The 21965-nt window shown below is 46.5% G+C and overlaps 1 protein-coding gene across 1 annotated transcript; it reads left to right on the top strand.

Annotated features, from left to right (window-relative positions):
* Positions 1 to 2988: 2988 nt before the first annotated feature.
* Positions 2989 to 21524, top strand: ZKSCAN2 (zinc finger with KRAB and SCAN domains 2). The gene is made up of 7 exons (XM_028110245.1): positions 2989 to 3682; positions 4699 to 4885; positions 7523 to 7614; positions 7955 to 8081; positions 11054 to 11740; positions 14156 to 14638; positions 16918 to 21524. Exons 1-7 carry the CDS (start codon positions 3278 to 3280, stop codon positions 17838 to 17840), a joined length of 2904 nt encoding a protein of 967 aa, XP_027966046.1. The 5' UTR covers positions 2989 to 3277; the 3' UTR covers positions 17841 to 21524.
* Positions 21525 to 21965: the final 441 nt, after the last annotated feature.

Below are 21965 nucleotides of genomic sequence, written 5' to 3'. Positions count from 1 at the left end.
GAAACTTTTCATGCACCACCTGACAAGAAGTGGCTGGGGCAACCTAGAATTGCAGGAACTGAGGCTGAGTGTGGGAGGTGCTTGTGATGGTGGGCCCAAAGTCAATAGACTAAAGCTCTTAATCAGAACAAAAACAAAACAAAAAGACACTGTTTAAATATAAATGAGCTAGATAAGTAGAGGAAACCAAGATATAATGCCAAGCACATTAGGATGGAGAGGAGCTAAAATATGAAGAGGGTGGAGAGGTACAAAAGAAAGACACACCTAAATATTTGGGGGGGGGGCATTAAGAACTTTTCATTGCAACAGCCATGTCAGAAGCAAATAAGGAGCCAAAAGAGAGACTGAGGGATAAAATGAGAAAAGGAATGTAAAAGTGCTTCAAAATCTGTGAAACTGTGCACACATGGCAAGAACTGCTCAGAAGCCATGGGCAGCAGATGGGGTTGAGTGCCTACTCTGTGAAGTACGGCTCTAAGCACACGGCACATGTGGCTTAAAAAAAAAAAAAAAAAAAAGTCCTGCTTCATTTAGCTAGTATTCTGGTGGGGGAAACAAATAAATGTATTTGCCAAGTGTGTGAATTCCACCTGGCTGTTTAATTTAGGCAGAAAATGTGGCCTCCAGCTTGCTGCAGTCCCCACCATTCCCTACTGTCTCATACTCTGCCTACTTCACTCATTTATGTTACCTGCCTGAGCTCTGCAGGCTTGTGAGTTTGTGACCTGTACTCTCCAATGTCCCTGAGCTGCTTGTGACACCTGCCTCTCCTAAAACCACCAAATGGCCCAATGAGCACATAAAAGACCCTTTTCTTATCTGAATCTGAATCCTGAGTTGCCATTAACCTGAGGTTACCCTGGGTGGTTACATCACCTCACTGAGATCTCAATGTTCTCAACTGTAAAGTGGAGGCAACCATATTTGCTTTATAGGACTTCTGTGAGGACTAGACATTGCCTAACCAGCTCTTACTCCTCCTTGGGATCTCATCCTTAGCAATACTTCTTAAAGAAACCTACCCAGACCTCCTGACTAGGTCAAATCCCTCTAATATAGGTAGATCCTCCCACCACGTTCCTCTTCTGGGGAGTACCTGTGGCAGTTACAATTGTACCTTAGCTTATTTGATTATTTGATTAATGCCTACCCCTCCCAGCAGACTTGGAAGTGCAACAAGTGGCATGGATCCCGCTTTTGCTCACCACCTATCATCATGCCTGGCACAAAATAGATGCTCCAAAAATACTAAAGAGAAAGAAAAGTAAACGGTGCAAAGACAACCCCTGGCATACACTGGGTGCCCCATAGATTCTCTCTGACCCACCCTCACCTAATGCCTGTCACATAAATGATACTCCTAGCTTCTGGGCTGCTAGAATTTGTAGATTGAGTTTTAACTAAGACTTCTGCTGAGAAAAAAAAAGTCACTAAGCTTTCTTTTCTAATAGGCCACCTACTCCTAGAACGGGGATTTTGTTTTGCCCACTGATGTATGCTAAGTGCCTAAAACACTGCCTGGCACCTCATCAATAAAGGGATGGGTGGGCGGGCAAGCAGCGCTCTGAGTTTCACAGAAGTTGGGAGGCAAGGACAGCTCCTCCAAGCAACCACAGTGGCGGGTGGGGAGGGAGGAGCGGGGACTCTGGGCCCAGACCCCCTTGGTTCACGTTCAGCCACATCAACTTCCCCAGAGCTAGGGCTGTAGGACCCCCCAGACGACGGGGCGTCCCCTTGCCCGCCCTGGGGTACGGGATGGAGCCAAACACAAGTGCTCCCACGGAGGAGGGTAGGGAACAGCTGGGACGCCCTCGCGCCGCCTCTGGGGACCTGGACCGGGCTGCCCCAGGTGCTCCCACATCGGGGGTCAGACGAGGCGCCCCCGCGCCGCCCCTGGGGGACGGAACGGGGCCACCCAGATGCCCCCGCGCCACCCTTGGGGGCCTAGGTGGGACCGCCCCAGGTGCTCCCCCGCAGGGGGAACCGACAGGGCACACCCGCGCCGCCCCAGGTGCTCTCACCTGAGGGACGGATGGGGCGGCCCCGCGCCCTCCTAGGGGACAGGACGGGGTCGCCCAGGTGCTCCCGCAGGAGAACAGCGGGGCCCGAGCCCCTCAGCGAGGGCAGCAATCCGCAACAGTCGCCACCGTCAGAGGATGCCCCGGAGATTTCCGTACCCTCTGCGACAGACCCCTCCGCCAGGCAAAGGAGTCCCCGCTCCCTCTCCCTTTTCCGCTGCAGAAAGGCCTTTGCGCCGCCTCCCCAGTAGTGTCCTTCACCTCAGAGACGTCTCCCCGCCTCCCAGACTCCACGGCTGAGGGAAGCCTCCCACTCTCCTTTTCCACACTGTTCCATCTTCTCCCTCAAAATGTCTGCTCGGCCTCCGACTGTGTCCCTCCGCCCCGCGAAGTTCTCCGCGCCCCACCTCACTCCTAAAGTCCCTCAGCGGCGAGTCGCTGCGCTGCGCGTCTCGCGAGAGTCCACCACGCAGCCCTCTTCCCCAGTCCCTCGCCCGCGAGGAAGCCTCCGCGGACCTCGCGGCGCGCAGTCGCGGGCGGCGCATGCGTGGCCGAGGCTCCCAGCGCCCCCCGCGCAGTCCGCGGACGGAGCGGAACAGGCCGCGCGCGCAGGGCCAACAGCCGCCTTGTGCGAGGTCCCGCTGGGTCCCCGCGGCTTCTCTCCTCTCAGGGGCGGAACCACCTCGCGGCCTTTCCTCGACGTGCGGAGGTTTCCTGAGGACGGCCGGGACCGCTTTGGGCCCAGAAGAGCCCGGCGCTGGCCTCGGACACCGCCGGCCCCACAGGCCACTCGCAGCGGCCTGGGCGCGCCGCCCGGGCCGAGCCTTGCACCCCGAACCCCGAATCCCCGGCCGGGCGGGGCCTGCACATCCGGCCCCACCCACCCGGGGCCTCGCCTCCCCGGAGCCCAGCCCCCTCCCGGCCCGCCGTCCGCCCCCGCCCACCCCTCCTTCCGTGCCCCGTGATTTTCTCCCGGTCCCCTCTTGCTCTTTCGGACATTGCACTAAAAGAGCTGCACCCTGGAAAACCACATCTTGTTTGGAGAAAAGGCCGGTTTGGAACCTTAGGGTACAAATTCTCCTTTTCAAGCGCCTAGGATAGATTCGATTAATGAGTCCGGAGTACCCTGTTCCTGCTGACACTGCCGTTTTTCACTTCCCTGCCTTCCCACACTTCCAAAATCATTAAGCAGGGAGCTCTCGGAGGTTTATGAGTCTACTTTGAGCTAGAGGTGAGTTTGACGCCGGGGTTGGAGCATGGCTGTGTCCCTGGACCCTCTGATCGACGCTCCGCTGGAGCGGGAGGAATGCTTAATAATGAAGATGGAAAAGGACCCCGAGTGGGCAGCGGAACCCACTCTGGAAGGATCGGAGAGCGCTGAGTCCGAGACCTTTCGCAAATGCTTCAGGCATTTCTGTTACGAGGATGTGACTGGACCCCATGAAGCTTTCAGTAAACTCTGGGAACTTTGCTGCCGGTGGCTGAAGCCAGAAATGCGTTCCAAGGAGCAGATCCTTGAACTGCTGGTGATTGAACAGTTTCTCACCATTTTACCGAAGAAGATTCAGGCGTGGGCACGGAAGCAGTGTCCGGAAAGTGGAGAGGAGGCGGTGGCCCTGGTAATACATTTGGAGAAAGAGACTGGACGACTAAGACAGCAGGTGAGAGGATTTTCCAAATTGTTGTATTTAGAAAGAAGGAGATGGGTAAGGGGGGGGGGGGGCGGGAAGCGGGGGGCATGCCTTGCACATAGGGCTTATTATGGAGGGAGAAATGGTACTAACGAGAGACCTTTAAAGTGAATCAACTTAAAAGAGGATCGGAATTTAATATTAAATAGGAAAAAAAACTTGCTTGAAATAGTATTTTGCAAATGAAGTTAAACATTATGCATCCAGGTATTTGTTCACATCTTTGGCATAATGCTTCCCAAAAATTATATGAGAGAACAATGCATTATGCTTTGCAGGGTTGGACTCTTGCAGCCTGATTCTAAAGAGGACTATTTTTGCAAAGAAAGAAAGCACAAACTTCATCAGTTATCCCAGGGCCCTCTCTAGTCCTTTAGTATTTGAATGTGTGTCTTCTTAGGTGCCCTCGATGCCATCATCCTTGTCACTCTTCTCTAGTTTAACCACCAAATCTTCGTCCATCGGTGGCATTTCGTGGTCTTCTAGTTGTTTTCAACAGCCCTTTCATTAACCTTATGAAATCCTGCAAGATTTGCAAGATGTGCAGTTTCACCTTGCACGGGATTTGTATTCATATAAAGACCTGACTATCAGTAGGCTGCTGTGTTGGTCAGGGATAGACACTACATGTGGAAATTAATTTTATGTTTTCAGCTCACTAATGAATTAATTTTGCTGCTTTCTGAACCTAATAGATGTGAGGACTCAGCATCTATTCTAATACTAAGGAGGCTGTGTATTTTACTCCTGATAGATTTTCTCCCCTCTGTGTACTAATAAAGAGCACTCTCCTGTTCCCTTATCCCTAGACTTCTGGACAATACTGTTCACCCAGTGCCCTTGGAGACTCCACTGGGCATGGAGTGAAATTTTCATTCCTTCTCACATCTCCTATCCTTCTTTGATATCTTTCTGGGGGAAGTTTGGTCTTCATCGGGCCCTGTTTTCCTCCCTCTTTCCATTATGGCATTGGCTTTATTTCCCAGGTTAGCAGTCCTGTGCACTCAGAGAAGCAGGTCCCACTGGGAGCAGCATGGGAGGTAACGGACTTTCAGCCAGAGCAGGTGGAGACTCAACCCAGGGTGGTGTCTTTGGAGGAAGCTGGAAGCCTCCACTCAGGACGTGAGGAGCAGCTGAACCGAAAGAGAGAGCATCGGCCCTTACCCAAGATTGGTAAGAAGAACTCAGAGCATTCCCAGTGCAGAGACCATTGCACATGTATTTTGTAACCCTAACTCCATGACTTGCTCACAGTAATATCCCCTCAATACGTATTTGAAAATAAATGGAATATTGGGGGAGCAAGGGTTCATTTGCTTCAAGAGTTGTGAGTATGTGCAGCATAAGTAAAAGGCATCTGGGAACATGGACTCTGGGAAAACTTAGTTTGCCCAGACTGGCCTCAAGGTCATGCCGTGAAATTTAAGAATCTCCCATTCCATAACCAGCTTGTGTTTTTTCAGTCCTGCCGTGTGTGTATGTGTCTGTTCTTGGCTGACTATAAACAACTTTAAAAACGGTTTGGAAAGAGAAACAAGATATTTACTTTTTTTTTTTTAAGATTTTATTTATTGAGAGAAAGAGAGAGAAAACACGGAGAGTGAGAGGGAGAAGCAAACTCCTCGTTAAGCAGGGAGCCCAATGCGGGGCTCCATCCCAGGACCCTGGGATCATGACCTGAGCCAAAGGCAGACGCTCAACCAACTGAGCCACCCAGGCACCCCAAGATATTTACTTTATTTATTTTTTTAAAGATTTTATTTATTTATTTATTTATTTATTTGACAGAGAGAGACACAGCGAGAGAGGGAACACAAGCAGGGGGAGCGAGAGAGGGAGAAGCAGGCTTCCCGCTGAGCAGGGAGCCCGATATGGGGCTCAATCCCAGGACCCTGGGGTCATGACCTGAGCCAAAGGCAGACACTTAATGACTGAGCCACCCAGGTGCCCCAAGATATTTACTTTTAAAAATTGGCTCACAAGTGAGCCATCACAGAAGTAGCATATGAAATTGGTAAACAATAAGATTTCATAGAGGAGGGAGCACAGGCTTCCTAGCTGCCCTGGACATTAGTAAGTCATGTAAGAGGAAGTCGAACACCCTGTCTTTCCCCATCCACTGTGATCTCTGCATCCCCGCAGTCTGGTGTCAGGCTGAGAGAGAGGGATGGGATGATCACTGGACCTACAGCAGAAGGCTTGCGTTTACATCTACCTGTCTCTGTACCTCTGTCTGTCTGTCCTTAGGCAAATAATATGAAAAGGAGCATTAACGCACAGAGGTTAAGCGATTAGGCCTTAGAGGCAGACAACCCGTAGACAAAACCTAGCTCTGCCATCCATTATCTATGTGGCCTTGGTTAGGTTACTTCTCAAACTTTCCATTCTGTCATTTGTAAAAGGAAAATAATAAGGTTGTTAGTGTTGGTTAAAGGAGGCAGCGTAAAGGGACTAGCACATACGGTGGTCAATAAATGTTAGTTCCCTTTCTCCCATAATGGCACAATTATTTTTAAACTTCAAATCTCAGACAGATTTTACACAACCCCTCACCAAGTGGCAGGATTCACTACTATGTACCCAACCTCCTTATCTTTCCTGAAATTCATATTGTGATAGAATTCATTGCAAATATTAATGTTTTCTGGACTTCAAAGTTCCCCTGGATCATATGCTCTCAGTTACTTTGGCTGATAAGCTTAGTCCAATAAATGTATGGTGTTTCTGGATTTTGCCATCCAGGGTGACAAGGAATTCACAACGTGGAAAAGTGTGTTCTGTTGAGGTGCTCAGCAGGACAGTGCCACTGTGGTGTGCCTTTCCCCCTGCTTAGGGGCACACTGCTTCCATAACAGCTCGCTGAGAAACAGACACTGAACAGTATCTGTGCTTTTCACCACTTTTTGTAAACGTGAAAATCCTTTTTTTGGATTTCTTTTAGTTAGCAAAAATAGGTACTAATATATGCCTTTTGTAAAAACAAAGTGGCGTAACAGGAACTTTCGAAAAGCAGGGGATATCTGTAGTATGTTTCCACGGAAGTGATTCAGGTTGCTTCTTTAGAAAGTAGTGGAACAACCTCTTGAATTCTTGATCACAGTAATATTCATTCTGGAAGTTTTCCCTAGATGGCAAGTTCCAGAGTAGAAGTTCAACCACAGACTGTGCCTTATATACATGGATATATCTTCCTCCTACCTTTTGAGGTAGTGTACTGTGTATTTGCCTTTCATGTCCAGGACTATGTATCTACATGTGCTAACTTTTTTAGCATGTTAAAGCGCTGATGAACTCATACTAGGGATTGCAAACTGATAACTTACATGCCAAGTCAGACTTGTGTCTTACCTACAAAGGGTTTTTGGTTTGGGAGTTTTATTCATTTGTTCGTTTTTAGTTCTCAAGGTTTAAGATTTTTGAGATTTTATGCAAAAGTCCAGATTTCTGGCTTCTCCTGAAAATATCAGAAGCTCTAATGATAGCAGGCCCATTGTCTCCCAATGAAGCATTAAGTGGAAGTGGGCATTGGCAATATACCCTTTCAGTGGTGTATGTGCTCTCCAGTTCCCCCATTCCTTACCTGGCCCCCTTCATGATGCACTTTGCCTGCTAACTCCCTGCAAGCATTCATGTTTGTGAGCCCTGCATCAAGGTACCATGGTTTCAGGCATTGTTCTGAAATCATTGATGAAATGATCAATTTATATTTGCTGGGTTTTTTTTAATACATGCTCATTTCTTAAAAGGAGAAGGTGCATGAATTAAAGAGCCAGAGCCCAGAACCCTGATTGTTTCTTTCTCTTCTTACAGCTCGGCCTTCTCCCTGGGTTCCTGCCCCTGCTAATGAATGGAACAGCGTGAATCAGGAAATAACCACCACACGACTACCTATTGTGTCTCAGGTACATTGTAAATCTTCTCTCTGCCTTCCTAGGGTATTCAGTCCCAAGGATTTCCTGTGCCTTCACTGTTCTCAAACTTTTATACTCCCTCCAAGAGACTGTTCCCCGCTGACTCCTTTTGCAGGGAAGACTGGACCCAGCCGTCTGACTAATGAGACTCCTTGCTGAATCACCTCTCTTATGATTCTTTATAATATCTTCCTCATTTGGCACATCATACACACTTGGCTCCCTAATTTTAATTCTTCTTTGGGGCCCTTCTGTGTTTCCTCCATGATCATTCATCCTTTGAAGACCCATGTGGTTATCTTGGTAGTCATTGCTGTTAGTGTTGTTACAGGGACCAGTGAAAGATGTCCACATGGCGAGAGGTTTTTCCTACAAAAAGAGCGTACATCAGATTCCCGCTCACAGAGACCTGTACCGGGATATTAGGAAAGAGAGTGTTGGGAACATGGTCTCCCTGGGTAAGGATTCTTTCCCTTTTCACATAAAAGATTTGGGGATTTTTGATATCTTTATTTCTACTGATGATACAATAGTTCTAAGTGTCAACACCTAAAGGACCTCGTGGGTTGTCTGTCGTTTCTGTGGCCAGCTCACCAGACCTAGTAATCACTTGTCCATGCTCTCTTCCTCACTCCTTCGTCTCTTCCAGTTTAAAATATATATGTGTTCTTCTAACTTACGGATGAAAACATTGGTGAGGTGTTATATACGACTGTCATGGTCATACCACTTAAATATAAGCTTACACGTATGTACCTACTAGACTAAAAGCTCCATGAAGTCACAAGGTCTTTGTATGATTTGTTCTTATTTAACTGCAGTAACCCAACACTTTGCACACAGCTGGACCCATGGGTGGGTGGCCAGCAAATAATTGTTGGATGGATGGAAATCCTACAGATGGAAGGAAAAAGGTAATTTCAATACAATAACCTTGGTAGTGTGTTGTGAATGACTTAAATAGCAGAGATTCACGGGCACACATAACCACTGATGTATCACTTTACAAGCAAACTTCTGAAAGATTTGTCACCTACATTAGTAGTGGGCATAAGCACGGTTCATTCATACATAAGTTAAAAGTCGAAGACTAATTTTTAATAAAATTACAGGCCTAAAATATGTACAAACCCACACTAGATAGGCTATAAACATGTGGTAATAGGGTAGCCACTAGTCACACAGGGCAATTTAAATTTATACAATTAAATAAAGTTAAAAATTCAGTTCCAGGCGCCTGGGTGGCATTAAGCATCTGCCTTCGGCTCAGGTCATGATCCCAGGCTCCTGGGATCAAGCCCCGCATCGGGCTCCCTGCTCAGTGGGAAGCCTGCGTCTCCCGCTCCCCCTGCTTGTGTTCCCTCTCTCGCTTTGTCTCTCTCTGTCAAGTAAACAAACAAAATCTTAAAAAAAAAAAAATTCAGTTCCTCGGTGACTGTAGCCACCATCAGGATATTTGATAGCTATATTGGACAGCACAATTATAGAACATTGCTGTCATCCCAGAAAGTTCTGTTGGACAACACTACATATAGATAGTAAAGTATAGAGATTATAAAATGGGCCATGCCAGACTCAGCGAATGAAGATACACCAACAATTATTTATAATTAGAAAGCAGTTAAAGCAACTGAAATCAGTGACCAATGTAGAGTGGCACTGATGACACGGTGGTAGCAAGGCGGTCGTCCCAGAGCAGTGGGCATCCCAGCCATCTGCCTAGGTTTGCACATGCAGGTGCTTCCTAGTGCGACCTCAGCTCACATGGCGTCCGGACCCAAGAGTGTGCTGCATGAGAGTCCTGAGTCAAGTGTGCCACTAGTAGGATGGGGATCATCCCTGGAAAATTCAGATTTAGCCCAGCACCTTCATACGTACAGTCAACCCTTGAACAAGACGGTTTGAACTGCATAGGTCCACTTCTACATGGATTTTTTTTCAGTAAATACATACAGAAATGTGAATATATTTTCTCTTCCTTATGATTTTCTTACTTTTCTTTTCTTTAACTTATTTTATTATGGGCATACAGTATGTGATATATATAACACACAAAATACATGTTAATCGACTATGTTGTTGGTAAGGCTTCCGGTCAACAGTAGGCTATTAGTAGTTAAGTTTTGAGAGAGTCAGAAGTTATACACGGATCTTCAACTGTGCAGGGTTGGTTCCCCTGAGCCCCGCTTCATTCAAGAGTCGACTGTGATGACATGTAGAAAGACCCAGGTCCAGAGACACCTGCCCCAATCCTTTATCATAGGTTGTAAACTAATGGCTTATGGGCTGAATCTAGCCTATACACATACATTGGCCTTGCACAGCATTTTAATTTACTGTTAGTTTGTAAATCTGGATATCCTGTATCTCTTGAAAAATCAAATGTCAGACACCATGGGCCCACCTCCTCACATAGCAGTGATTGGCTAGAGCTGAACGCAGGAGCTCATGCTGAACTGCCGTGTTTCTCACTCATTTGCACTGCCTGCCTGGTCCTTATAGGTATTCAAGCTTTCATTAACCCTACACTTACCTCTCTCATGTAAAAATAAAGAGCAAATCTCTATCCCCAGTGTTCTTTCAGAAAGGTTTTGATGTGATGTTCCTTCTCTCAACAATTCTGTGAAGTTTCTATGTATGTGTTATCTAGAGAAGAAAACTAAATTTTATTACATACCTGTTGGGCATTGGATACTTTACAGACAATCATTTATTTAATATTCCTGGCATTTCTGTGAATGGAGGCCAGCATTCCTTAGGCAACCAAAGCTCAGAGATTAAGAAACTTCCCCCTGGTCCAAAAGTAAAGCAGGGTTTAGTGGGTCAGAGTTCACATGTAAGACATGTTGATCTCCACAGCGCTGTGAGGCAACAGACTCCGTGTGCTTCCCTGTCCTTCCATCTCTTTCCTATTAACCTTGCCACATGTATCCCCAAATTCTTGACGTATCTCTCCTAGCCCCAGTGTGCATGCGCACATGTGTTGGGGTGGGGGTGGGAATATGCGGGGAGCAAATACAAGCACACTTGGTTCTATAAGTAACAAATACTGGTTACAGCAGGTGCTGAACCCAATACAACATTAGACACTTGAGAGGGAATCAAAGGTAATAGAATGTATCTTACCCTTAAAGGTCTTCCCTTTAGAACTAGCCAGAGAAAGAAATGGTATATACCGGAGAACTAACATAACGTAAGTTTAGTAGATGATGGTGCCAAAGACGAGAGGTGTAAGGATAACTGTAACTATACCATAGGTAGTAAGAATGCCCGTGCTGTGCTCTGTCATGGTTGAGGAAGGCTCTAGAAGAGGGGGGGATTGGACAAGACCTTTCAAGGATAGGTGTGAACAAGTGTCTGGGAGGGCAGCAGATGAGGGCATGCAGCTCTGACCTCTGGTTTTGCATGAAATGTGTTTCTCTTCCCGTAGGAAGTACCGTGTCTGTGTCTAACAAGATTGCCCGGTTGGAGCAAAGAAAGGAGCCATGGACCTTAGGTTTACACTCTTCTAACAAAAGGAATATTATTCTACGAAGCAACCACGTCAAGGAGAAGCCGGTTGGTGCCACTCAGATCCCGGCGCGCAGTGTGGGGAGAATGTGGGGTGAGCAGCAGCACTGGGGTTTAGAAGATGAAAAGATAGCAGGCGTGCATTGGAGCTATGAGGAAACGAAGACTTTCCTCGCCATTCTCAAGGAGTCTCGCTTTTATGAGACGCTGCAGGCTTGTCCCCGAAACAGCCAGGTGTACGGGGCTGTGGCCGAGTGGCTGCGCGAGTGTGGCTTCCTCCGAACGCCAGAACAGTGTCGGACCAAGTTCAAAAGCCTCCAGAAGAGCTATCGGAAGGTGAGAAATGGCCACGTGCTGGAACCCTGTGCCTTCTTTGAGGACATGGACGCTCTGTTGAACCCTGCAGCCCATGCTTCATCTGCTGATAAGCCAAAGGAAATTCTCTCTCTCCCCAGACTAAAGAGAGTTGATATCAGTGCTAAAGAACAGATCAGTTTGGTGGAGGAAGAAGACGCCGCAGAAGAATCTGATGGTGATGAAATGGGCATTGAATTTATCCAGAAGTCTGAGATTCGTGGTGCCCCTGTCTTGTTTCAGAACCTGAGTGGTAAGAATTGTGCTCTTTTCTTCGGATATGAAAATGGATGATATGGGCTTGTGGTAAAAGGACTGAGTAGACCAGAGGCCGCCAAACCTGGGGAGTGCTGTCGTGAGCGCCTTGCCACTAACCACTGAACGTACTCTCGGGTGTTTGCTGCTGCCCCTGGTGCAGTCTGAGTAATGGCCGTGAAGGTTCTTTCTCAGGCTAGAGCACAGCATGGATTTGAATATTTGCAGCCTGTGGAAGGAAGGTAAATAGAGTCAGAGGACTCTGGAGAGCCCATATCTGAGGATTGGTATAAAGCAGCCCGTTGTGTCGGATTGTAATAAGGCAAAGATACATTGTTATACTATCTAGGATAACTAGTAAAAGAATATATAACTTAGGAAAGTAAAATATCGTAGGGGCACCTGGGTGGCTCGGATCATTAAGCGTCCGCCTTCGACTCAGGTCACCATCTCCAGGTCCTGGGATGGAGTCCCACATTGGACTCCCAGCTCAGCAGGGAGTCTGCTTCTTCTCCCTCTGTCTCTCCCCCTGCTTGTACTCTGTCTCTTTCTCTCTTAAACAAATAAATCTTTTTTAAAAAATTGTAATTGTATAAGAAGACAAGAAAGGAGAGAAAAAGGAACACAAAGTAGATGAGTCCAATGGAAAACACAGTAAGATGGTAGACATACGTCCAAATATGTCATTAGTTACAAACTTAAAAGACTAAGATTATCAGTCATTTAAAAAAACAAATGTTGCTTACAAGAGATGCATGTTTAAGTATATGACACAGAGACCTTGAAATTAAAAGGTAGAAAAAGATACAGTGCATACGATATAAACGAAAGCTTGTGTTGAAATTAGGGATGTGCAGAACTAACCTGGCAGTTAACAACTGGGTGACAATAGACACATCCTGTAAGTACTTTGAGCTTCATTTTTCTCATCAGTAAAATGTGACTGAGGATTCCAGGATCATTAGTGTTAAATGAGGTAATAGATAAAAATTGGGGAAGGCATTCTGCAGATGTTAAACACAAACATCTCAGTTCTTCATAATATGCATGTAAAAGATAGGCCAGGCAAAATGAGAGACTATTCTGGTGAAATGCAGTGAGACATTGCCAGGTGTTACTAGGAAAGTTTCTCCACGCCACCTTATGAAAAGATGGCAAGTTCTAGGGGCTCCTGGGTGGCTCCATCAGTTAGTGTCTGCCTTTGGCTCAGGTCATGATCTCAGGGTCCTGGGATTGATCCCCACATTGGGCTCCTTGCTCAGTGGGGAGCCTGCTTCTCCCTCTACCTCTGCCCCCTACTTGTGCTTCCTCCCTTTCTCTCTCAAAAAAAAAAAATCTTTTTTAAAAAAGATGGTAAGTTCTTAGAGTGGAGAAATAAATCAGGCTAGGAGAGCTGGGGTGCACTCATGACTACATCTATTCAAAAGAGACAGCTCAGGAAAACACGGGGAAGATGCATCATGCATGTACAGGTGTTGGAAATCCATAGACAGGAGGGCAGTCCCAGGTGTGCGAATGCAGGGCTAGCCCTGGAGGAGAGCACGGGGTAAGACTGAGCATAGAAGTGACTTCTTCCTACTTACAAAACACACAAAAAGCATAGTTTAACAAACTGTATGCAGACATGTCCTGAAAAGTTTGATTCTGCCATAGAAGCAGAACATCTGTTCATCTTGCAAGTCATTTCATCTTTCACAGTAGAGGACTCAGTGACCTCAAAAATGACTCTGGTTGTAGTTCTGCTCTTTAAGGAAGACTGGTTAAAAAAAGTGTCCTAGTCTGTTTTAACCATTTTGGGTTTTTTGTTTGTTTTGTTTTTTTTAAAGATTTTATTAATTTATTTGACACAGAGCACAAGTAGGCAGAGCGGCAGGGAGAGGGAGAAGCAGGCTCTCCACTGAGCAGGGAACCCAATGCGGGGCTCAATCCCAGGACCCTGAGATCATGACCTGAGCCAAAGGCGGATAACTTTAACCGACTGAGGCACCCAGGTGTCCCTAGTTTTAACCATTTTTAAAAGACCGCCGAATCCTTGGTTAATCGCCAAAGCAATGGCAGATCTGAGGGACTACATTCTTACTCTACCAAATAAACTGTGAGATCAGTTTAACAATTTCAGTTTAAAAATCCTATCAGGATGTTAACTTAAATTCATTTGAGAGTTCATATCCGTACAACTTGAATTTTTCTATCCAGAAACATAGTGTCTCTCCATTTCTTCTAGTTTATTTATGTCTTTCAGTAAATTATAGATTTTTTTTATATAGACCCTCTCATTTTTTGCACATCTTCTCCCCTGGCATGTCATAGTTCCTGTTGCCACAATGAAGGGGATCTGTTTTCTTTTACCCCTTATGTTTCGAGGCTACAGACGTTTTTTCTTATGTCTTTGTATTTTTTCCTTCCGTGGCAGGTGTGCACTGGGGGTACGAGGAAACCAAGACTTTTCTTGATATCCTCCGTGAGACTCGGTTTTATGAAGCTCTCCAAGCCTGTCATCGGAAGAGCAAGCTGTATGGGGCCGTGGCGGAACAACTTCGGGAGTGTGGCTTCCTACGGACACCGGAACAGTGCCGGACCAAGTTCAAAAGCCTCCAGAAGAGCTACCGCAAAGTGAAAAACGGTCACGTGCTGGAATCGTGCGCGTTCTACAAGGAGATGGATGCCCTGATAAACGCTCGGGCCTCCACTCCTTCCACCAACACTCCAGAAGTCCCATCACCTTCAGGGCAAGAAGGAGAGGATGTTGAGATTGAACCCCAGGAACCGACAGGCTGGGAACCTGAGGAGGCCTCACAAGAGGCGATGATAGAAGATTCTGGCAGCGAGAGAATGAGTGAGGAGGAAATTGTGCAAGAGTCGGAATTCCAGGGGCCTCAGGGTCTACTGCAAAGCGGTAAGTGGTAAGAACCATTGAGGGGGAAGTGTGATTTACTGAAGAATCAGTAACTCTGGGCATATTGCTCATGAGTCTGTTCATTAAACAGGCATTTGAGGGGCCTGTGCCGTGTGAGGAACGGGGGATCTAGCAATGAGTAAATCAAAGCATCTTTCTTGTGCACTTCATTCAAGGAGGGACCTGGCATTCTAGTGATGCAGTCTTTGAGACCTCAGCCTCGGATTTTGTCTGTATGGGTCAGTGTTTCATAGCACCTGCAAATTCCGTGGGGAAGAAGAACTTGCAATTATACATGAGAAAAAAGTCAGAGGAAGGAGGTGTGTCCATAGGCTCAAGACACAAACATCTCAGTCCTTCATGATGTGCATGAGGAAAAGGACAGGCAGGGGCAAAATGAGAGAGAGACTTGCCTCTGGTTCTCTGCCCCACCTGCTCGTTTCCCACGGACTGCCGGCACCCTTGTGGGCATCTGTCCGCATGGCAGCCCAGACTTAAAATTTTTAAAACTAAAATCACTGTCTTCTTTCCCGCACCTTGGCTCTTCCCTGTGTCCTCCCACATCCAGACTTAAAACTTCAGAGGCACTTTTGATGCTTTCTCTCTCATTATTTACATCCAAGCAGAGAACGCTTTTTTCCCAACTGTTGTAGAACTTCCATCTGTCCCCTTTTTAGTTACCACAGCCGCTACCTGTGGTGAGAACAGTTCAGCCTTTCTCTGTCTCTTACCTAGACTTTTGTAAAAGTCTCCAAACCAGGTTTCCCCATCAGTCTTGTATTACGGCTCCACAGCCGCCCTCGGTCTGAGCTCATCTTATCTTCCTGTCCTTACCTCTTACTGTTTTCCTTCCAGCACTCTGCTCACTCAAAATAAAACACTAGAGAAGGGGCGTACATATGCTTCCTGCTAGTGTTTATATGGGAAATTAGTTTGAAGTCTGAAATCATTAAGTCCTCTATAACCCACGTTTTGATTCCAGGAAACAAAATCTTTTGGTACCATCCCTTGTGAACCTCATTTTTTAAGTTGAGCTGCAGACCTGACACTAAATTGTCAGACTCTATCTGAGCCAACCACGAGGCTGTGATTTCCTACAAATCCCAGGATGATGTTGGACCTAATAAGAACGCTTCAGAAGAACTTCTAAATGAAATATGGCATTGTTGGGGCTTTCACTTAACTTAATGGACTGATTGACGGCTGCTGTCCTCTCCCAACCCATGCCAAGCCGCCGCACTTGGGATCGGAGGGCGGAGGGATATCAGCAATTTCAACTCAGTGTATGCAAGGACAGGGATGTGGAAACTGGCAAGTAGAAACAAGGCAGCATAGCAAAATGCTTAAGAACAAGGGTTTGGAGACCAAACAAACCTGGATGAAATAATACAGTGTCGAGAATTGGATTCAAAATAATCTGGGTAGAGGGAGCAGAAAGTGGGTAGGAATAGAGGTGAAACTAGATTGGCCACGAGGAGATCATCACTAATGCGGGCTGAGTGGTTCGTGGAAATTCATTTTATATACTGTTGTAGTCTCTGCTTTTCTGTATGTTTGAATTTTCCATAATAAAAAGTTCACATAAAACCATGCAGTTAATAAGTGACCAGGATGGAATCAGAACCAGAGCTCTGTGATTCCAAAGCCTGTCGGTCCAAAAGACCTCCTGGAAAAGCTGGTATCCAGGATGCCTCTTGCAGTGGGCATGGGACATAGATGAGAGAGTGAGGGAAAGGTAATTCCAGTGTGGGGAGTGGTGAGAGTTAAGTTGAATCCAGGTATGTGTGTGAGACAGCTGGAAAAAACAGGGCCAAGGACATTTGAGGAGAAGAAATAGCCTTGGGTAGGATATAATCAGATATTGATGAACATGGAAGTCCATTGAGGAATTGGAACCTGATCACTAGAATCTGCTCTGAACATTGGTATGGTGTGTTTAAGCGCAGATGTGAAATTTTGAAAGCAGGGTGAGTGGGAATAGAACTTCAGGGAGAAAGCTAAGTTCGTCCCCCATTACTCAGGATCTGTATGGGGAATGACGGCTTGGATTTCAGTGCCATTCAGAAAACATTCTGAAGGCCTACTTTGTACTAGGTATTACTGGCTGTTCATAGAGCTGAATGAAAATAAGGCATAATGAATCAGAGATGGGTAACAGGACCTGAGAGGTCAGAGAAGTACGCAGGCATCCTAACACAGATGAGTCGGCTGTGTTGTTTATGTTAATACATAATACAGGACTGGTTTGGAATTTTTATCATCTGTTTTTTTCCTTTCAGATTTTGAAATTGGAGGTAGTATCAAGGAGGATACAACACAGATAATATATAAGGACTTGGAGCAGCATAGGGCATTAATAGAAAAGTCTAAAAGGGTCATTTCCCAGAACGCTGATCCAGGTAAATACCATAAAAGGGAATGCATCTCAGGAAGACAATGGGAAACCCTTCAAGGCTTCAGACAGGGAAAGTTGATGTCTCAGCCGAGAGATTTAGGGAAAGCTGTAGTGCATCCGAGGCCTTTCATGGGGAAGAGACCCTACCGACTGCTCAAATACGGAGAAAGCTTTGGAAGGAATGCTCGTCTTATGTGCCGGATGACCCACCAGAAGGAAAATCCTTATAAATGCAGTGTCTGTGGGAAGTGCTTTGGTAGAAGCAGGAGCCTAATCAGACATCAAAGAATCCACACCGGAGAAAAACCTTTTAAATGTCTTGACTGTGGGAAAAGCTTTAATGACTCCTCCAACTTTGGTGCCCACCAGAGAATCCACACCGGGGAGAAACCCTACAGGTGTGGGGAATGTGGAAAATGCTTTAGTCAGAGCTCGAGTCTTATCATACATCAGAGAACCCACACTGGAGAGAAGCCCTATCAGTGTGGGGAGTGCGGGAAGAGCTTTACCAACAGCTCCCATTTCAGCGCCCACCGCAGGGTGCACACTGGCGAGAACCCCTACAAATGTGTGGACTGTGAAAAGAGTTTCAGTAACTGTACAAGATTCCGAGAGCATCGGAGGATACATACTGGAGAGAAGCCCTATGGCTGTGCCCAGTGTGGCAAACGTTTCAGTAAGAGTTCTGTCCTCACCAAACATCGGGAAGTTCATTCGAGAGAAAAGCTTCTGCCACATCCACCCTCCATGTATTCCCCGGAGAACCCACCTAAGGGAAAGACTGATGAATTCAGGAAAACTTTTTGACGTTGACCTCTTCTCCTCCTATGTGCCCCATTAGCCATTTTTTCCCCACCGTCACCCTTGGAAGCGGTCTTTTCTTAGCTATGAAGTGTTAATTCCCAAGACAAGCTTGAGAATATAAATCAGCTAAGAGTCCACCTCGTGTTCTCACCTCCGCCTCTAACTTTACCAGTCTGTTCCTCTCAACTTCTCCCTTAGCAAAGTGGAGAAGACTGTCCTGTCTGGGTTCCTTCAGTATGTCGAGGCCTCTGCTGTGGGACTGCCAAGTCCAGCAACGTTCAAGGTCCCTCCATGTAGCTGAGAGTTGTTTTCAAGCAGACCTGACATGCTGAAAGTTTCCTCTTGTCCACCACGTGGGAGCCCGGATGCAACTTGATCCCAGATTTCTTGTTGGAGTAGAACTTTCAGGAGTCTGATCAGGATCAGGACAACACCACGTGCATCTTGGTTTTGAAGTTACTTGGGAGATTGAGATTCTACAGCTTCCTTTAGAAGTCTGTTGCACTATACGCTTTTGTGTCACATCAATCCCCACAACTAGGGTGAGTCCCCGTATTGTCCCTGAAGCCACATTACTAACGCCTCGCCCTCCATAGAGATGAGAAGAAAATGACCGTGACCATGCCAACCTTTTCTGGACCTGAAGACGACCCCCTTGTCTGCTGCTTCTCCAGCCCCTGAGTAATCCAGTTCCTCTTACCATTTCTTGAAAGTCCTACACTTACCTCTTAGGTGTTCTGGGTGCTCTCGTCTGACTCTCCTGAGCTACCAGGCCCTCCCCAGATTAAATAGGATGCATGCCCGTGGTGTGTCTCATTAAAAGAAAGTAGAATCTTAGACATGTTCTACCCTACCACTGCTCTAGTTCTTACCTAGAATATGACTGGCATGTTGGCGTATTTTATGCCTCCCAACCCCACACTTCAGTATAATGTTATATATTAATAGTTTTCTCAAACTTTAAGGGGGTAGGGAAGAAGTGTGGTAGAAACCGGAAACCTTCACTATTTCTAAGACCAGTCGGACTCCTTAGGCCTGCTCTAGATCAGATAGCTGCTCATTCAGACCACCACCTCCAGGGCTGTTTGTTAAATACAATCAGCCTTTTCTGAGGCTTCTAGTCCCTGTTGATAGGATTACCCACCTAACTGTAGAGCCCAGAGTAATTTATAGAACTCTATAGCTTACTGAGTGAAAGTGGAAAGATTTACAGAAATTACAGAAACTTCCAATCTAGAACACTATTGTCGTTTTCCTCATTTATGTATTTGTCCGAAAAACCTCTTTGATAATCCCCTAGCACTAACCCAACAGGTATTGAAGGAAGAGTCAAAATGGGGAGGGGAGAGGCAGGGAGGTAGTTAATTCATTCCTGGAAGTTACAGATGAAACCACAGAATCTGGTCTTCCAAGGCTGGTTGCTCCAGGATGAGGCCAGTGACATTTATGCCCTTACTATGTAAGTAATGGGGGGCGGCTTTGCTTTGGGGAGGGGAAGTCCCAAGTTTGGTGGAAGGACAGCCAGAGTCAGGGCTGTGCAGAGATTCTTTTGATCTGATCTCTCCTCTCCTTTGTCAGATGTTACCGTATTTGAAGACATCTGGAGATCATATTTTTCCTTTGAGGATGTTTGAATCTTTCGAAGCCGGTTCAGCAGAGTTCCGAGGAGGGCAGGCAGTGTAGAAAGAAATCCCAAAATAGGGTGTGGCCTGCTGGAAGGCAGGTGACTCAGGTACACATTGATACATGTTTCCGATTTACATTCGTTGGAGATGTTACAACTGTTCCCACCTCAGTAGGTTGATTTCCTACGTGTGCTCTGAATCCTAGGCTTCTAATGGTTAAGTGCAGTGTCATGTCGTTTGTGTGCCTAGCACAGTGAGATGCGTGCAGTGCCTGTGGGCGTGTGCTTGTATCGTGTCGATGTTCTGGAATTCCAGCCCTAGAGAAGATGCCCATGAATAGAAATCACCACTTAGTAAGACATACACAGGATTGATAATTATATGGAAGCATGATTCAGGAAAGTAGATGATTTATTCCTAAGTATGTATTAAGTACTGTTCCGTGTAAGACCGTGCTCCAGGCACATTGAGGGCGTGCGAAGACAGACTCGGTGGCCTGGCTCGGGGAACTGGCGGTGTGACAGAGGAGGCACTGCAGCAAAGGTAATTAATGCTAGTTCCCTTCTCGGCACTTGCAAAAGGTCAGTGACTCCACCATGAGAAAATCACGTTCTTCTGAATTGCCTCAAACTGTGTACCTCTGCTCTCCGACGTCCCCAGTGGCAGGAAAAGTACAGGACCCATTCCATCTCAGGTGGAACAGACTGAGTCTGTGTGAGTTTCATTCGTCTGGAGCCGCACAAAGGTGGAGCCCGGGTTCCCCTGCCTGCGTTCCTAGTGGTAAACAGGCTGTCTGGACGTGGGCTAAGTTGCCTTCATGAACTCTGTCTCTGTGCTGAAGAAATAGAAGGTCCTGCCCACCATCTTAGACCAAGATGACTTGCATCTTGTCTTTTCTCAACTGGAGCATGAAAGTCAGAATGAATAATGTGTCTTTTATATCACATAGCATTGCCTTTATGAAGATCCATAGGAAAAGGTTTTTCTCTGGGTCTCAGTACCAGGGAAAGCTCTGATCCTAAATAGGAAAAAAAAAAAGGATTACAAACACTGTGATTTTTATAACATTGCTTTTCTGTCTTTGTTCTGGCTGCTGGAAAGCTCAACAAAACATACCAAGCCACCTCAACCAACTACCTAAAACCTCTATTTGTTTAATCCTATCTGATTTCTTTGAAATTTACCCCAAATCCTATTTTTTAAAAGCAGTGTAAATAACCGGACATTTTATTCTCTGACATCTTACCCAGGGCACTTTGGAAACTGGCTTGTATTCCCTGCCTACACTTGCTTTGTTACCCCACAAATACCTCCAGTTTCTACCGGTGATTTTATTACACATACAACCTGACTTGTTCATAAATCTTTAAAGAAGGAAACTTCACACATTCGCTTAAACCGCTCAGGGCGGCCTGCCCTGGGGGAGCAAGCATTAGACCAGAAGCCAAAAGGGACACATTTCAGTCTTGTCGCTATCACTTACTGAGTGTTGTTTGACAAACCTCAGCCTCTCTGGGCTGGTGTTCCTTATCCGGAGAGACGTTGAACTTGATTGCTGAGAACGCTCTTGCTCTAATGTTTAGTGAGACTGCGGCGGGGTGTAGGTCAGGAAGATGATGCATATGTATGCATCTATAATGCATGTAAGACTAGGTAGCCAGCCTGGCTTGCCCCGGCAGGTGGCATCCAGGCCACACTGAACCTACTTCATACTTTAGGAAGAGGGAGGCCGTGAGCAGCCCGGGAGCTTGTGCAGTGATGAGAAAAGACACACGTTCGCCAGCAGGCAGCCCCTGGGGCTCCTTGGTAGCCGACGGCAGGTAGCTGCAGTGAAGAAAGCCTGGATGTGAGGTCTGATGCCCGGTGATGAACGGGACTCCGCTAGGAAGGAGCTGGGGAAGCCCCAGACTCAAGGCATGTGTGAGCAGCTTGTGTGGCTGTTAGCTTTGGCCTCTGAGTTCATTCCAGGTATAAATGTATGTCTCTTCATTGTTTTGTATTCACGTTCACTTAGATGTCTTCTTGAAAACTTGTCTGTGAAATAAATATCAAAAATAAATGACTCCTGTGGTTTTTGCCATAATTTGAAGGTGTTCCATTAAAGAAAAAGAGAACTTATGCAAGAGGTCATAAAAGCAGATCCCAGTAGCTCTGTAAAGAGAGTCTCAGTATGATCTCAGCTCCCTGCTCTCCCCACACCTCCCAGGAGCCTTCGTGCGTCCCCAGCTGTCTGCCTGTAGCCCTTGGAGAGCTGTTTCTGCCACCGTGCCCAGCAAGGTCTCTGACTCTAGGGTGGAGTTCACCCTGGATGCACGGAGCTCATGTGTTCTGGGTGAGGCCCCTACCTATAGCCTTTCCTTGTGGTTTGAACCAGTCTCAACAATGTCCCCAAAGAGACAGTGTGGCTTTGGATTTACTGTTTTAGTTCAGAGCCCCATTTCACCCTTGTTCCCCTAACAGTGTCAACTCCACGGGTCAGAGAGTCAGTGGAGGTTTGGGCCAC

This window comes from Eumetopias jubatus, unplaced genomic scaffold (assembly GCF_037043125.1).
Source record: "Eumetopias jubatus isolate StellerSeaLion01/CBP00866 unplaced genomic scaffold, mEumJub1_p1.0 scaffold_12, whole genome shotgun sequence".
Lineage (NCBI taxonomy): Eukaryota > Metazoa > Chordata > Mammalia > Carnivora > Otariidae > Eumetopias > Eumetopias jubatus.
The sequence above is the reverse complement of the archived record's forward strand: the minus strand, read 5'-3'. Positions and strand labels throughout refer to the sequence as shown.